The following is a 14,774-nucleotide window of genomic DNA, read 5'->3' as shown; positions in this document are numbered from 1 at the left end:
CTTTTTTCGGACTGTCAATTTTGCATGAGCTTTGCAGGGGAATCTTCTGAACTAACCAGTAACATACACCAATTGTGGCACATAACCTCAGATAACCATACTGGAGGAGCTGGTCTCCTTAACCTAAGCAGAAAATCAGTTTCCTGTAGATTTTAACTCTTTTTAACAAAGAGTTAAAAATTTTAAGTCCTAATCGATTTGTTATATATTATTTTAACATATGATGCCCCACTAAAACAGAGTGGTTATGGAAGTGCTTATCTTGAGTATTTGGTGACTATGCTTGTTTTATTCCATTAACTTAGAGATAATAACTGACAGAGAGAAATAAAGTCCAATGTGAAATAATGCTGATTTCTTTTATCCTGGTAGTGTCACAGTAGCTGAAGTGGTTATGCCTTAAAGCTTTTGCAGGACACAATTTGAGTAAGCAATCTTGATATGATGAATTTTTGTGTAAAAGCTGTTTCAGTGCTAAAGAATTTCTTATTTTGCACATTAATCTGGGTTAACGTCCCATTCTTTCTAGATTACTGCAAGCAGTTCAAAACCTGCTCCGTTAATGTCTGCAAAGTTGTCGGGGAGAAAGAATATAGTGGTCTTGATGAGCCATGCTGTTGGTAGGCTGGTAGATCAATAGGCTGTTGAAGACAGGCTTACTTCTAGCATTTCCATTTGGATTGGGGTGCTGCAAAGTCCTGCTTTTGAGACTGCACTTTTGTTGTCCGTCTTGACTGTTCCCATCAACTTCGCTTCCCCTACGTGGGGATACTCTGCTACCTCATCTCTGATGGTACAAGGTCAGGAGCTAGGCCTCTCTGTGAAGGCCAGGCATCACAAGGCTGGGCCACATCCAGGGAACAAACAGTTTTGCAGGGTGAGTTATGGTTTTGGTTCTTTGATTAAAATTTCTTGCTTTTCAATCATCAGTGCTTACCCCCAATCTCTACTTCATGAAGAAGAATGCATCGTGTAGTTTCTTGATCTGGTGGTCCTGGAATTTCCTGTGCTAGCAGTGTATTCGAGCTATAATTCAGTATTACAGTAACATTTACATTGATGAAGTAAGATAACGGTTAAGGTCGCAAATGAAGAATTACCTATTTAAGATTTGTTGGAAAATGTACACCACAAACTTGGAAGTTTTAATCACGAGTAACTCCTTGGTGTGAAACATTTTAATTTCTGTACCTCTGCCTTTCTGAGCAATATACTTCTCTCAAGACAGAGCAGCAAGATACCATTATACTGCTTACTTTATAGTGAATTGCTGCTTTGCAGTGAGTTGTTGTACAAGCAGACATGCTTGGAGTTGTTGCATGTCCAGGCAAATTTGTGTTCGTAATTAACAACATTTGTTGTGAGAGTTCTGGCCATCAGGAGTGCTTACAGAGGCGTGGGTCATTGCTAGAGGTCTATAGTGTCTGTGTAATTGCTGTCGCATGTCACTGGGGTTGTTTGGTTTCTCCAGTTAAGAAAATCGCTGTGTCCTTTTTTTTTTTTTTCCCCAGAAATGTGAATGGGATTCATCTTGCCAGTCAGTAAAATTCACCCTGAAAAGCGTGGCCCTCTGCTAAAGCCAGTAAACCTTCTGGAGTGAGGGAGGAAGGAACTTTTTTAGCAGGGTAGCCATCAAGTCCTGAAACAGGCATCTCCAGAGACTATCTAATTCTGCTTATTTTAGAAACATGTCTCTTCCTGCTCTTTTTATAACCAGAGCCGTGATAACTGAGGATGGGGGCTAACTGTGTGACCAGTGTAGTCCGGTACAGCCACTGACTGTGGCTGAGAAGCAGTATCCTTTGCTTTTTTTTCCCCAGTTCTCTTTTTCTCCATCCCCATCTCGCCACCTCTGCTGTGCCAGGACAAGCAGTTTTGTACCCAGATGGCTGAAACAAGCCACTTTGTTGAATTAGTGTCTCAACCAGATCTTTTTCTCGCTCCAGTGCTCCTTGGTGGCTGCACTAATGCTGGCACTGGTCAGAAAGGAAAGCAGTAAGAATAATCAACTAGAAGGTTGATTAACGAGGGTGAATAATAGACAAGGAGGATGGGGCACCTCTCTTAAGGGACTTTCTATCCTTATGCTAGATGACAGTGGCTGTAAGCATAATCTCGGCTCTAGGAGGGATCACTTCTGTACAGCATTTCTCAATCAAACTTTAAACCCATGAAAATGCAGCTGATGCAAAGAGGTGTCAGTCTGTGGGAAGCACGAATGCTAGTCCAAAAGTGTGAGTTGCTTATTTATTTCTAGGCTTATAAGTGGGGATGTGAATAAGTAGGCTGTCTGGTTATTGCCTCAAAAAGGTGGCTTCTGCACAGCAACTCAACTCTCACTGTATGTTTAAATGTTTCCCCCGTGATCTGAAGCATAGTTATGTGTTTCAATAGAAAGCTTAGCAGCAAGGCACGCTTCAGTATGCTGTACGGGCAGATGCCTTGTAGCGTTTTCCTTTGCTTGGCATTGGCTTGGTGGATACCGGACTACTGAGTCAGATGAGGAACTGCTCAGCTGAGTGGAATAATACTACAGTGGCCTAATGCCTTGTTGTTAACATTGCCTTATATCAGTATAAACTGTGGCCTGTGTCAGGTGGGGTGAAATGCTGAGCTGAAGAGTGGTAAGAGGAGAGCAGCATAACCATCAATATTTCATTTCAAAGGAATTAATGTTTCTGTAACACTTACCCTTTTTTCTTGATCCCATTTAACCAGTTAATTTTCTGCACAGATGCTATTGCTGTTCTAATAAATAAATTTTAAAAGCTGCAAAAGGCTTTAGTGCTGTGGAGTAGTAAACTTAATTTCTAAATATCTTGATGATTAGCAGAATACAAGTGCTAAATATTTGATTTGCAAATTCAAAATTAGTCTCACTATGGAGAAGTAATTCTTCCTTTTTTCTGTTGTCACTTAATGAGCCTCTCATTTCAAATTAGAAGCTCCAGAGATTTCCATCAAAGCTGGTTTTGTAAAGAAAAAATTCTCCTAGAGCATTACTGTTTGTAGAGAGAGTTAGCAAAAAAACTTGGAAAGCAGCAAGTCCAAACATTCAAGGTTATGTCCATGTTTGTCTACCTAAAATATTCAACAAAAATAAAGTACGGTTCACAAATGTGCAGAAATAATTTTAAAACCAGTTTTTCCAACAGCATACCATTTGCAGCCTTTTAAAAAGGATCCAACTGGTGATATAGTTGTTAAAGAGATTTCAGTTCTTGGCAAGCTTACCTTTTGTAAGCTTTAAGCTGCTTTTTTTCAGGGGGGGAGGGAATCACTTTCAAGGATTCTGGGATATTTTTCAAGGATTTAATTAAAAAGGGGAAAACAAGTATAATAGAAAAATATGTAAATGTTGCGCAAAAAAAAAAATCATTTATTTCTTGCAACAATGGGTTCCTTTCTGTTCCCGTCATCTGTGGTTGAATACTGGACGTGGGGTTTAGTTCCAGCTCCACCAACGGTTTCCAAAGGCTTCCTTTGGCTGTCTAGTGTAGTTAGGCGTAGTTTGTTTTGGTTTATTCCCTTAGTAGAAAAATCTACAACAGGGCAATCCACAGTACTGACCAGTGACTTGCAGGAGAATGTATTTGACACTGTTGTGACCAGGCTGCTGCAGTGGCCAGGAGGAGTTTTGGAGGCTGAGGATGTGCATCGTTTTGCTTGCATTGAAGAGCAATCGGAATTGAATCCAAATTAGCAAATCTTTACTCGAGTTTTTCCAAAACTCAGCAGATGGAAAAGCTATTAAGCCGTGGAGGTAAAGGAAGCGAGCTAGTGTGTGTCGGCCGGCAGGCGGCTTGCTTTAGGAGAGGCATTGGCTTAGCCATATATGGAAGAGGACATTTTCCTCGTTAACTTTACAGGGAGTCCGTGCCCAGAACTACATTCATCATGTGGATGCATTTCCACAGGAACATTTCTCATCCAAATGGTCTTAATCATAGTTTTAGCACTGTGTCACATCTTTGCTGACTTATTTATATAGTCTGCATGGGCTTGCTGTGCATCTGCTGCTAGTCTGCCCTAAAAAGGTGAACTGTTTATAATTTTCTCATTTTGGCTAACGGAAAAGACAGTACTAAACTGATGCCAGCAGCTTAGTTTTTTTCTTACTGAAAAGCCCACCCTGTTCTGGGCTGTACTTAAAGCAAAACTGCTTCTCAAGTAGCAAAATATCATTTCATTTGGGGGAAGTAAGGTTTGCTAAACAGAGAACATACCTACCATAAAACCAGAAAAGAAGGAACCTAAAAGTTAAGCAGCCTGGTAAGGCTTTCCCCTCCAGACTCTAGTCCGATAGGTGTGCTCCTGCACCATGCAACCAACCACTCTCTTTCTCTAACCTTGATTCAGTCCCTTTGTCTTCCACCTACTCTCATTTATTGAATCACGGTTACCCTCTGATCAAGGCTCGTGGTTGCACAGGTTTGATTTAGGTGATTGCTTATAGAGGGGACTTAATCAAAGAGTGTTCGGGAAAGAGAATTTTTGCAAATGAAGGACTGATCACCTCCGCAGTGATGGGCCCAGGGAAAAATTGGGGTTAGATACATGCAATAAGTAACGCTCAAAAGTTAAGTAAGGTATAATTCACAGTTCAATTTTTTCTTTGATTTTTTAGTCAGTAATTTCTTCTGTGCATATGCGTAACGTCTAGCAAAGTCATTCTACAGCAAATTCTCTAAAATCTCCTACACCTAAAATCCCTCCCGCCCTCTGCCTACAGCATCCATTGAAGAGAAGAGCAGGCCAAAATGATTTATCAGAAAAATACGAACTGTCTGATACTGTTGTTGGATACAATTTGTTAGCAAAGGGTTGGCTTCTGTTTGAAACCTTCTCCACCAGATTTTAGAGCAGCTATCCCTTCTCCGTTAGGTCTGGCTGGATGTGGAAAGTAACAATTATGAATGACCTTAAATCAGTGTGGGAAAACCAAAGCTCAACTGCTGTGCTAATTTAAGCATTGCTCACTTTGCTGCTAATTTATATGAATAATAGTACATCTTCTAGAAAATGACAGGTTCATTTTAAAAAACTCTGCCAAATTCACTTGTCCTTGGCTATATTGCAAGATACTTTTTAGAACAAAAAGGTATTAAGAATATTGATGTTTCCAGGGTGACTAGAAAGGTTTTAATTAGCAATAACGTCTTAGGATGACCAAGGAAATTGGCAGCCATGGTCCAAGTTCTCAGAATTCGTATACTGAATAAAAGAGAAATGGAATTTAAAATTGTACCGAAATGTCAAAGGTATGACAACCGACCCTGGCTGACTACCTGCTAGAAGAAAATTTGGAAAAAAATGGTCTATTTGAAACCTATTTTTAGAATGAGATCCTAGCTCTGGAGTACTAAGTGAAGTCTTGCCGCTAATTAGGGAACATGACAAGTCAGTAACCCTAAATTGTGGTTTATAAGCATTCAAAGCTTGTCTCATAAAGCATATAGATTATATAGTTTGTATGTATGTATTTTTTTGCCAGACTTTCATTAAAATTTATAGCACTGAACAAAGGGTAGAGTTTTTTCTTTAATAAGGATGGTGTCCGTTAATTCTCTGTTGTCTAAAGAAGAAAAAAAGGGGCTGAGTTTATATCAAGGATGCTTTATGTTGCATATTGTGAGAGGAAATTTCTAGTTCAGAGTATAAGGTACAAAGTTAGGCTTTAAAATGCCCTTTGAAGATTCTGAGGAAAATATTTTGGAAAGTGCTTTGACGTTTATCTTAAAACAGAGACTTCAATAGAGAAGCTCATTTCCGTCTTCTATATCTGTGGTATCTTTATTTAGAAGTGTCTCTGTGATAACATTCAGAGCATAAATTTTTTTTTATACGATGTTAATAGATTTGTTTGGGTTCTTCCCCCGCAGACTGAACAGTGTTTCCAAATTCCTCATAGCTTGCTGGTTTATCTTGCATAAGAGTATTTAAAAATAGTTTAAGAAGCTACCCTGTTTGATGTCTTCTAAATACAGTTGGTTGTATTAGAGCAAAACTGTCCAGCTGGTACAACTAAGATAATTTGATTTGCATCTGCTCCATGTTCCTTGTCTCCTCTGAAACAGTTACATGTCTGCAGTTTCATGCAACTTTGGTGGTTTTTTTGCTTATTTCTTATGATAAATCATACCATTTGGTCTTCCGGTTCTGTATTTCAGACAAAATTGCTCACATGGGCTGGCATCCTCTGTTGCTTGATATGGAATGGATTTGCTCAGCAAGGTAAGTCACATGATTTCATTGCAGTCGTTTAATGTTGCTTTAAAACTATATATACTTAGCAGTCATGTAGATAAATATGTCATTGTTAGACAGTCCTAATGGCAATATGTCAACCGTATCTCATGTTAATAACCTGTTTGTAGTTAGAACTTAAGTTTTCAAAGCCAGAATGAAAAAAACTAAAATTTTATTGTTGTTAGCACCTTTTTATAAATGAAGTGACTGGTTTGTGTTCTTTGCTAGGTGGAAGCGACTGCATAAAAGCTAATGCAAAATCATGTGGTGAATGTATACAAGCAGGACCAAACTGTGGTTGGTGTAAAAAAACGGTAAGTGTTGCAAAATTCCTTTTATGGTTTGTTTTTTTCCCTTGGTTTCAAATTTTAGTAAATACTTCAAATGTATAGAAATGTCTATTTTTATTAATAATAGTTTCCTGTAGCTTTTCAATTGGATACTTACTTGTACTTAAAAATTCAGATTCTGTTATTTTCCTGGATGTCCTCATTTGAGTATAATTGCTTTTCACAATGTGTTTACTTCTCCTTTTCTTAATCTTAAGTGTATACAGACCCTACAGGCTGTCTCATAGTTATTTAAAATCATTCCAGCATGGAATCTGTCTGGGTATGCTTAATTATATTCTTCCAGTGGCACTGGAGTAAGAGGTAATTTTAGACAGACATAGGTGGAATAGGCAAAGAGATTGAAGGTTTTCTTTTAGGAAGGAAAGATGTTCAAATTTTAGTTTTACATTGTTGGTAGACTTGGGGGGTAAGAGATTGGTTTGTGTGGGTGGGTGGTTTGTTTCATTATGAAACAGAGGGTGCTTTCTTATGTAATTAAAAATTAAATTCAGGAAATAAAAAATGTAAGATAATCTTAAATTGTGTGACTTAACTAGTATATGCTGAAGTGTCGTCTTCAGGTTAGAAACAGAAGAAAATGTTTTCTTCAGCTCTTCTTTGGTTTGTTATACAAAGCCGAGAAATTTTCCTGTTTCTTGGTATTTATTTCCATATAGTACCTACTTACTATCCCCCAAACCAGCTTATAAACTTTAAACATATAATTAAACTGACTAACTTTAAAATTTGGCCTTGGGCTGTCAGATTCAGTGTAGGTCCTAGTCATCAAGAACTGACAAGCTTTAAGGTCTATATATTTATATGCATATTTTTTTAGGGGGAAAAAAATCAAAATTGCTACGTTTCACTTAGAAGCCTTATTTATTTGAGGTTAGAGCTTTTTTTTTTAGGTTTGACGTAATGGTAATTTGTTGTTCAGAACAAAGTTACATATTGGTTTTGCTTAGGGATCTTACTTTGGGATTGAACTTCCCCAAAATAAGAATTGTCTGCCTTTCCCCTGCTCTGTCAGCATATTGCCATTATTTTGTCGTGGAGTACCAAGGTACACTTACATAATCTTTAATTAAAGCCTTTCAAAAAACCAAAAAAGTTAAAAGGCAGGATAGTTGCCAAGTAGGCTGTAGAAACAGGTTCATGTTATTGATCACTACATGAAGATGAGAGCTTTTTCCACCTGCTGTCACTTTTAGAGTAGCTGATTTAAAAGGATGTCCTGCTTCTATGAGAGGTGACATTGGGCTTTGGTTTTTTTTATTTCATCTTTCTTGCATCTTAAACACAGATGAGTATAAGTAGATGCAAACTCCTGGACTAAATAATAGTCACTGATGTATTTAGTGTAATCTAATATATTTAAGGACTGTGTGTTTTCATACTGAACTTGGAAAAAAAAAAAAGAGTCATTGTAAAAAGTGTGGGTAGAGTATAACAGATTGCAGATAGCTGTAAACTTGATACTCTTTTGCTTGTGTTTTCTAGGACTTTTTGCAAGAAGGAGAACCAACATCTGCCCGATGTGATGACTTGGCAGCACTAAAGAGTAAAGGCTGTCCTATGAAAGATATAGAAGATCCCAGAGGTAGCAAACAGGTGCTTGAAGATAGAGAAGTAACGAATCGTAAGATAGGTGCTGCAGAAAAGCTGAAACCAGAGGCCATTACACAGATCCAGCCACAAAAACTAGTACTGAAACTAAGAGTCGGTAAGAACAGTTTCATTCTAGTCTTCAGGTGATTTTTCTGTCACCACCACATCTGCATTTTAGTTTTGAATGTGTAACCACTTTGTTACAGAAACTACTAGTGTTCATATAACCTGAATGATAGCAGAGCCATTCAGATCAGCCCCAGGTGTTTAGATACTCCAAATACTGTTTGATTTTTATGAAAGGTTAGATATTGTCACTGTTCCCAATAGAACTTAGGAGAAAATAGATACAGCATGGATCAATACATATATCAGAAAGGTAAAATTGTTTTGTTTTCAGTATTTTTTAGTTGATTTTCTATAGTGTGGCTTCTTAGAATGAAAGTAGAGAAGTGAGCAAAAACTTAGAGAAGTTACGACAGCATTTCCTTTTCCTTGAAATACTGCTGTTGCCTAAAGTCTGCGTGTCTGAACTGAATGGTTTTGTAGTTATGCAGCAAGATTTTGGGATACTTTCCAGTGGCTAAAGATGTGGACACAGGACTACAGTAATGAGAACAAAGTAGTTGTGTACCATTTCTAGCCCCTAAAGAGAACTTTATTTAATTCAAATGGGGGGTGAGAGAGGACAGGACACAGGGCTAGTAGCTCATGCAGTATTTGAGCATAATGGAGATTGTCCTTAAGGAGAGTTCCTAGGTACTGCAGACACATTCAACCTTGTATTTACCTGGAATAAGAGCCTGTACTCAGGGTCAGCTGCTTGGTCGTGATTGCCTTAATAAATGCAAGACGATCTGAAGAAGCTTAGTCTGATGAGAAGAGGAAAGGAAAGGAATGAAAGTTATTTTGCAATTTTGGTATTGCCTCTATTTATTTCTAATGTGATGCTTTCAGCTTCAAACCAAATTATTGTTCCTCTGTTGACACAGAATTTTCTTCATCAGAACATATGAGGGACCTGGGCAACCAGAACCTAATTACTCAAAAGGTTATTACTTTGTTTATAAGCACTTCTCTTGGTCATAAGTTTTCTGATGAGGGACTGTGCTTGCAGAGGGGGATACTTGCTTTCTCTGCAGGCTCTTTTGAACAGTAGCTAAGGAAAAGCTAAAGCTTTTAGGTTTTGGTTGTTGGGTTTTTTGCCTTTTTTTTGTGTGTGAAAACCATGCTGCATAGCTGTGTGATCCATATGCTATTCATTTTGCCCATCTACTTGTTTCCCCAGTTTGCTAATTTTGCTCATACTAAGCAAATGTTTGCTAATTATTAAGCAGACTTAAGCAGCATCAATATCACCATTTAACTTCAGTGACTGAGGGGGCAGGGGAAAAAACTTCTAATTCCATTCCTTATTTCATATATAATAGGCAAAAGAATACTTTTCCATTTTCCGGGGGGGCGGTAATTCTTCTGCAGTGTCTTTCAACATCAAGAGTGAGATGACATGCTTCTGTTGGCAAAACTCAGAGTCTGGGCTTACAATTGCAACAAATAGTAACTTGGCATTATCTCACTGCCATTTCTGTGCTCTCAGCCTGTATTTGATGCAAAGTAACTTGAAATATTCCACCCAGAACTGATTTTTCTGTTACAAGCATATTTAAATAATGTGGGTTTTTTAAACTAAACCCTGAGAATTTTTGGAGTCATCTTGGATGCAAATAGATATTGAAAATTTGTGCTATAAGATCTTATAGGAACCTTGTTAAAATTATTGCAAGTATGAAGATTTGAAATTGCAGCAACTGAGAGGCTTGATTTTTGGCAGGCTAGTATTTTCTATGGAGAGATAAAATACCTTGGAAATACGAAGTTGGATATTTGAAAGAAACACTTCTTGAAAATTTTTTCATCATAATTTGATGTTAAGCATTTCAATTAACAGGAGAAAAAAATTACTCACGTCTAGTTAAAAATCTCCATCAGTATTTCAAAGCCTTTCCTTAAAAAGGCATTTTTCTTGCCAGTGCAGTTGTGGAACTTTTAATGTTTTTTATTTGTTGTTTAATCTCTGAAACAGGGGAACCCCAAACATTTTCATTAAAATTTAAGAGAGCTGAAGACTACCCCATTGACCTTTATTATCTTATGGACCTCTCCTATTCTATGAAAGATGATTTAGAGAATGTGAAAAGTCTCGGAACGGCTCTGATGTTAGAAATGGAAAAAATAACTTCAGACTTTCGAATTGGTAAGAAAGATTTAACTATTCTAAAAAAAAAAAAAAAAAAAATTGAAAAAGTCAAGTTTCCTTCCTGATGTTTTTCACATGATTATGTATGAAGAGTAATTTTTTTTAAATTAGCAGTATTATGGCAGATATTCTAATGCATAGAACCTGTCGAGGAACATAAGAGTACTTGGTGTTGGTGGAGAAAGTGGACCATAAACAGGGATGAGAGCTATTTCTGACGTCAGTTTAGCTATAATGCATTTGCATTCTGTTGTGTCATAATATAAATAAGAGACTTCCATTCTTCAACTTACAGGGTTTTTATTGTTCTGTCTTAGGCTTTGGCTCTTTTGTGGAGAAAACTGTGATGCCATATATAAGTACAACACCAGCCAAACTCAGAAATCCTTGTACAGGTGACCAGAACTGTACGAGTCCATTTAGCTATAAAAATGTGCTCAGCCTTACCAGTGAAGGAAATAAATTCAATGAACTTGTAGGTAAACAGCACATTTCTGGGAATTTAGATTCTCCTGAAGGTGGATTTGATGCAATAATGCAGGTTGCAGTTTGTGGGGTAAGTGTGTATTAGTTTTCTTTACTGCTCTATTAGATGAAATTGTTTGAATACAGCCTCAGTGTTTTATGGTGGCTGACGTTTGAACAGATCATCTCATGCTAGCAAGACAAGATAGAGACTAGGCAGACTGCATGGATACATGCATTTGCCTTTTGTAGAGACCTCTAGTGAGTGAATGAAACTGGGAAACAGTGAAAGTGCTGATTAGAGATCATGTTCATAGCAGATAGATGCATTCCAAAGACAAAGTTTTTAAAGTTTGCTGTAAAAGAAGAATCAAATTCTGCTCAGAAGTGTATGAAATCCCAAGTAAGCAACTATTTTCAAATTATTTGAAAGCTCATATGCTTTTTGTAGTTGTTGTTTCAGAACAGTTTGCTAAATTGTAACTTCTACTAGCTTCTCAGACAGAAGTAGATGGAAATATGAATTTTGTTTATTTTTGAAGACCTGATCTAGATCACCGCATTCTTCTTTGATGTTTCTGAAGTCTGACAGACCATTCTATGCACCTGTACAACAGGGACTCCCAAAAAAGTGATATCCAAGTTTATTGCTTTGTTAACCATATTATTTTTGCTATTGATCAATGGAGTCAGGACTTTCTGAAACAATCTGGAGTCTTATTTTAAAAGTGCATTGTTAATCATAGGTCTTCTGGGGGTTTTTTTGTTGTTTTTTATTTTTGGTGGTTGTGGTGGGTTGACTCTGGCTGGACGCCAGCTGCCCACCAAAGCCACTCTATCACTCCCCTCCTCACCTGGACAGGGGAGAGAAAATATAATGAAAGGCTCATGGGTTGAGATAAAGACAGGGAGAGGAGAGATCATTCAACAATTACCGTCACAGGCAAAGCAGACTCGACTTGAGGAAATTAGTTTAATTTATTACCAATCAAATCAGAGTAGGATAATGAGAAATAAAATCAAATCTTAAAACACCTTCCGTTCACCCCTCCTGTTCTTCCCAAGCTTAACTTTACTCCCGAATTTTCTACCTCCTCCCCTTCAATGGCGCAGAGGGACAGGGAACGGGGGTTGTGGTCAGTTCATCACACCTTGTGTCTGTTGCTCCTTCCTCCTCAGGGGGAGGACTCATCACTCTTCCCCTGCTCCAGCATGGGGTCCCTCCCACAGGAGACAGTCCTCCAGTGCAGGCTTCCCACGGGGTCACAGCCTCCTTCAGGCATCCACCTGCTCTGGCGTGGGGTCCTCCACAGGCTGCAGGTGGATATCTGCTCCACCGTGGACCTCCCTGGGCTGCAGGGGGACAGCCTGCCTCACCATGGTCTTCCCCACCACGGGCTGCAGGGGAATCTCTGCTCCGGTTACATGTTCTCACTCCTCTCTCCGGCTGCCGTTTTCCATCCCAGCAACTTTTTTCCTTCTTAAAAATGTTATCACAGAGGCATCACCACTATTGCTGATGGGCTCGGCCTTGGCCGACAGTGGGTCCATCTCGGAGCCGGCTGGCACTGGCTCTGTCGGACATAGGGGAAGCTTCGAGCAGCTTCTCGCAGAAGCCACCCCTGTAGCCCTCCCGCTACCAAAACCTTGCCATGCAAACCCAATACAGTGGTAACTGGTATTTATGTGACACTTTTACATGGTCTTCTCTCAAATTAACTAGGGCTTCAACTTGATGGAAGAATTTAGAAAAAAATAGGAAAGGGTAGGTTACAGAATTAGGCCCTGCAATTGTGGGCCAGAATACTCGTAGGACAGTGAAAAAGGGCAGTCCTCTGGCAAGCACTATGCTGGGTACAAATCTGGACTAGATTGGTAAAGCCTGATGATTCTTCAGAACCTAATGCTGGGCAAGCCACAGTCTTCCAATTCAAGATTGCAGCAGTGCTCTACACACTAATGTTGTCCGCTGTGCTCAGGCTGCGTGGTAGTGACATAGAAGTGGACTTGGCATTAAAGAGCTGGACTGACATGCCTGATTTCTAAAACCCTATTGCTCTTCAGATACTCTAGTAAGAACTGAACAGGCCAAAGTATGTCTCAAAAAGAATGTTTCTTGCATTTGGTGAAAAACCTGGAGCAGATGTTTTGGAGCAGATATTTAATTAAATGCAAGTGCTTTTAAGGTTTGAGTGAATTATGTGATTTCCAGGATGACACTTACGCAGTATGGCTTCTCCTAAGTCTTTCTTTTTCATGCATTTCTCTCTCAAGCGTTGCTACCCAGTGGTATAAAATAAATCAGTGCAAAATACCAAAAATCCATTTGTTTGTTTCCCAAGGAACAAATTGGCTGGAGAAACGTTACAAGACTATTAGTGTTTTCCACGGATGCTGGATTTCACTTTGCAGGAGACGGTAAACTTGGTGGAATTGTTTTACCAAATGATGGGAAATGTCATCTGGAAAATAACATGTACACAATGAGCCACTATTACGTAAGTCTTTACATCATCTTCTAGGGAAATTAATATTTTGTGATGCTTAAGCTCAAAAATCTCATTAGGTCATCTGGTATAGTTTCAGACTGCTATATCTTTTCAACTTTACCCATTTACCTCTGTATTACATGAAGTGACTTAACTAAAGCAAATGCACAAGAATTAGTCCAGTCTTGATTGGAAAATTTCAAGAAATGGCAACTTTCACGCTATAATTTGTCTTGTTGGATTTTAACCTTTCTAATAATTAATAATGCTGCATGTCCACTGGCAAACTGTGGTGGCTCTGTCCCATTATTTTATCATTTGCTAGACTTTGTCTTCAGAAGTATTTTACTACTGAAAAAAATAATGTAAAATAGAGAGCTCCTTGTAATTTTTTTTTTTTTTAAGACTGCTTGAAATCTTATGATGCAGTGTTTATGATAAAAGTATGCTTAACAAAATTGACTTCATGGTTTATTGATAGGTAGATCAGACAAAAAGTGAAAAGAAAAATATTTACTAGATGGGGTAAACATGACAAGTTTTACAAATTTTATGTGTTCATATATCCCTAAAGTTAAGTGAGTATTGTTCAATAAAATCCTAAAATTAATTTGGTTTTATTTCATCTTTTCTTTATGAACCAGTGCAAAAGGTAGTGGTTTTCACTGAGATAAGTCTTATGGAAAACTACCAAAGGTAATTTTCTGAGAACATTGATATCAGGGATTTAACCTGGAGACTTTAAATGCCAGGGAATATGATAATGTTATTGTGGAAAAAACACCTACCTTCATGGGGCATATATGGAATCTTTTCAATGTGTGTTTGTTTTCAGAGGTTGTTTTGGTTTAGAATGGTGACACAAGCCAGCTAGTTAGAAGTCTTACCTATGTTTCTAAAGGTGATTTGTATTTATAATGTCAAAGTCTTTCTGATTGTTTTCTAGAATGTGTCCCAAATTTGAATTGCATTTTGTGCTTGATTTTTATAGGATTATCCCTCTATTGCTCACCTGGTACAGAAGCTTAGTGAGAACAATATTCAGACAATCTTTGCTGTTACTGAAGAGTTTCAGGCAGTTTATAAGGTAAAGATAAATAACACATTTCTGGTCACTGTACTTTTTTCCCTCTAACACAAAGACTGACTCAGATTTGCTCTGAAGTCATTAAAGTTGCTTGATTTGAAATTAAAACAAGTATGGAAGTAAGTGATCGTGGAATTAATATTTTGCTATTCATGTTTTTATTATTAAGCCTTTTTTACTTGTTCAAATTGATACTGAGTGCATGTGTAATTTCTGAGGAGAAAGTGCCCCTCCTCCTTGCCCCTCTTTATAGGTAGGAGTGAGCGGAGAACATATTTGCAGTG

At 38.1% G+C, this 14,774-nt stretch overlaps 1 protein-coding gene across 2 annotated transcripts in view; it reads left to right on the top strand.

Annotated features, from left to right (window-relative positions):
* The window catches only part of ITGB1 (integrin subunit beta 1), a 47,197-nt gene that overhangs the window by 14,481 nt on the left and 17,942 nt on the right, over window positions 1-14,774 (top strand). For both annotated transcript variants that reach the window (XM_052805908.1, XM_052805918.1), the window contains exons 2-8: window positions 6,171-6,234; window positions 6,478-6,563; window positions 8,085-8,307; window positions 10,276-10,446; window positions 10,767-11,005; window positions 13,257-13,412; window positions 14,395-14,490. In XM_052805908.1, the coding sequence (XP_052661868.1) occupies window positions 6,171-6,234; window positions 6,478-6,563; window positions 8,085-8,307; window positions 10,276-10,446; window positions 10,767-11,005; window positions 13,257-13,412; window positions 14,395-14,490 (1,035 nt within the window). The remainder of the gene's footprint in view (window positions 1-6,170; window positions 6,235-6,477; window positions 6,564-8,084; window positions 8,308-10,275; window positions 10,447-10,766; window positions 11,006-13,256; window positions 13,413-14,394; window positions 14,491-14,774) is intronic.

Source organism: Harpia harpyja, chromosome 1 (genome assembly GCF_026419915.1).
Source record: "Harpia harpyja isolate bHarHar1 chromosome 1, bHarHar1 primary haplotype, whole genome shotgun sequence".
NCBI classification, from domain to species: Eukaryota; Metazoa; Chordata; class Aves; order Accipitriformes; family Accipitridae; genus Harpia; species Harpia harpyja.
Note: the sequence above shows the minus strand (reverse complement) of the source record. Positions and strands in the feature narration are given on the sequence as shown.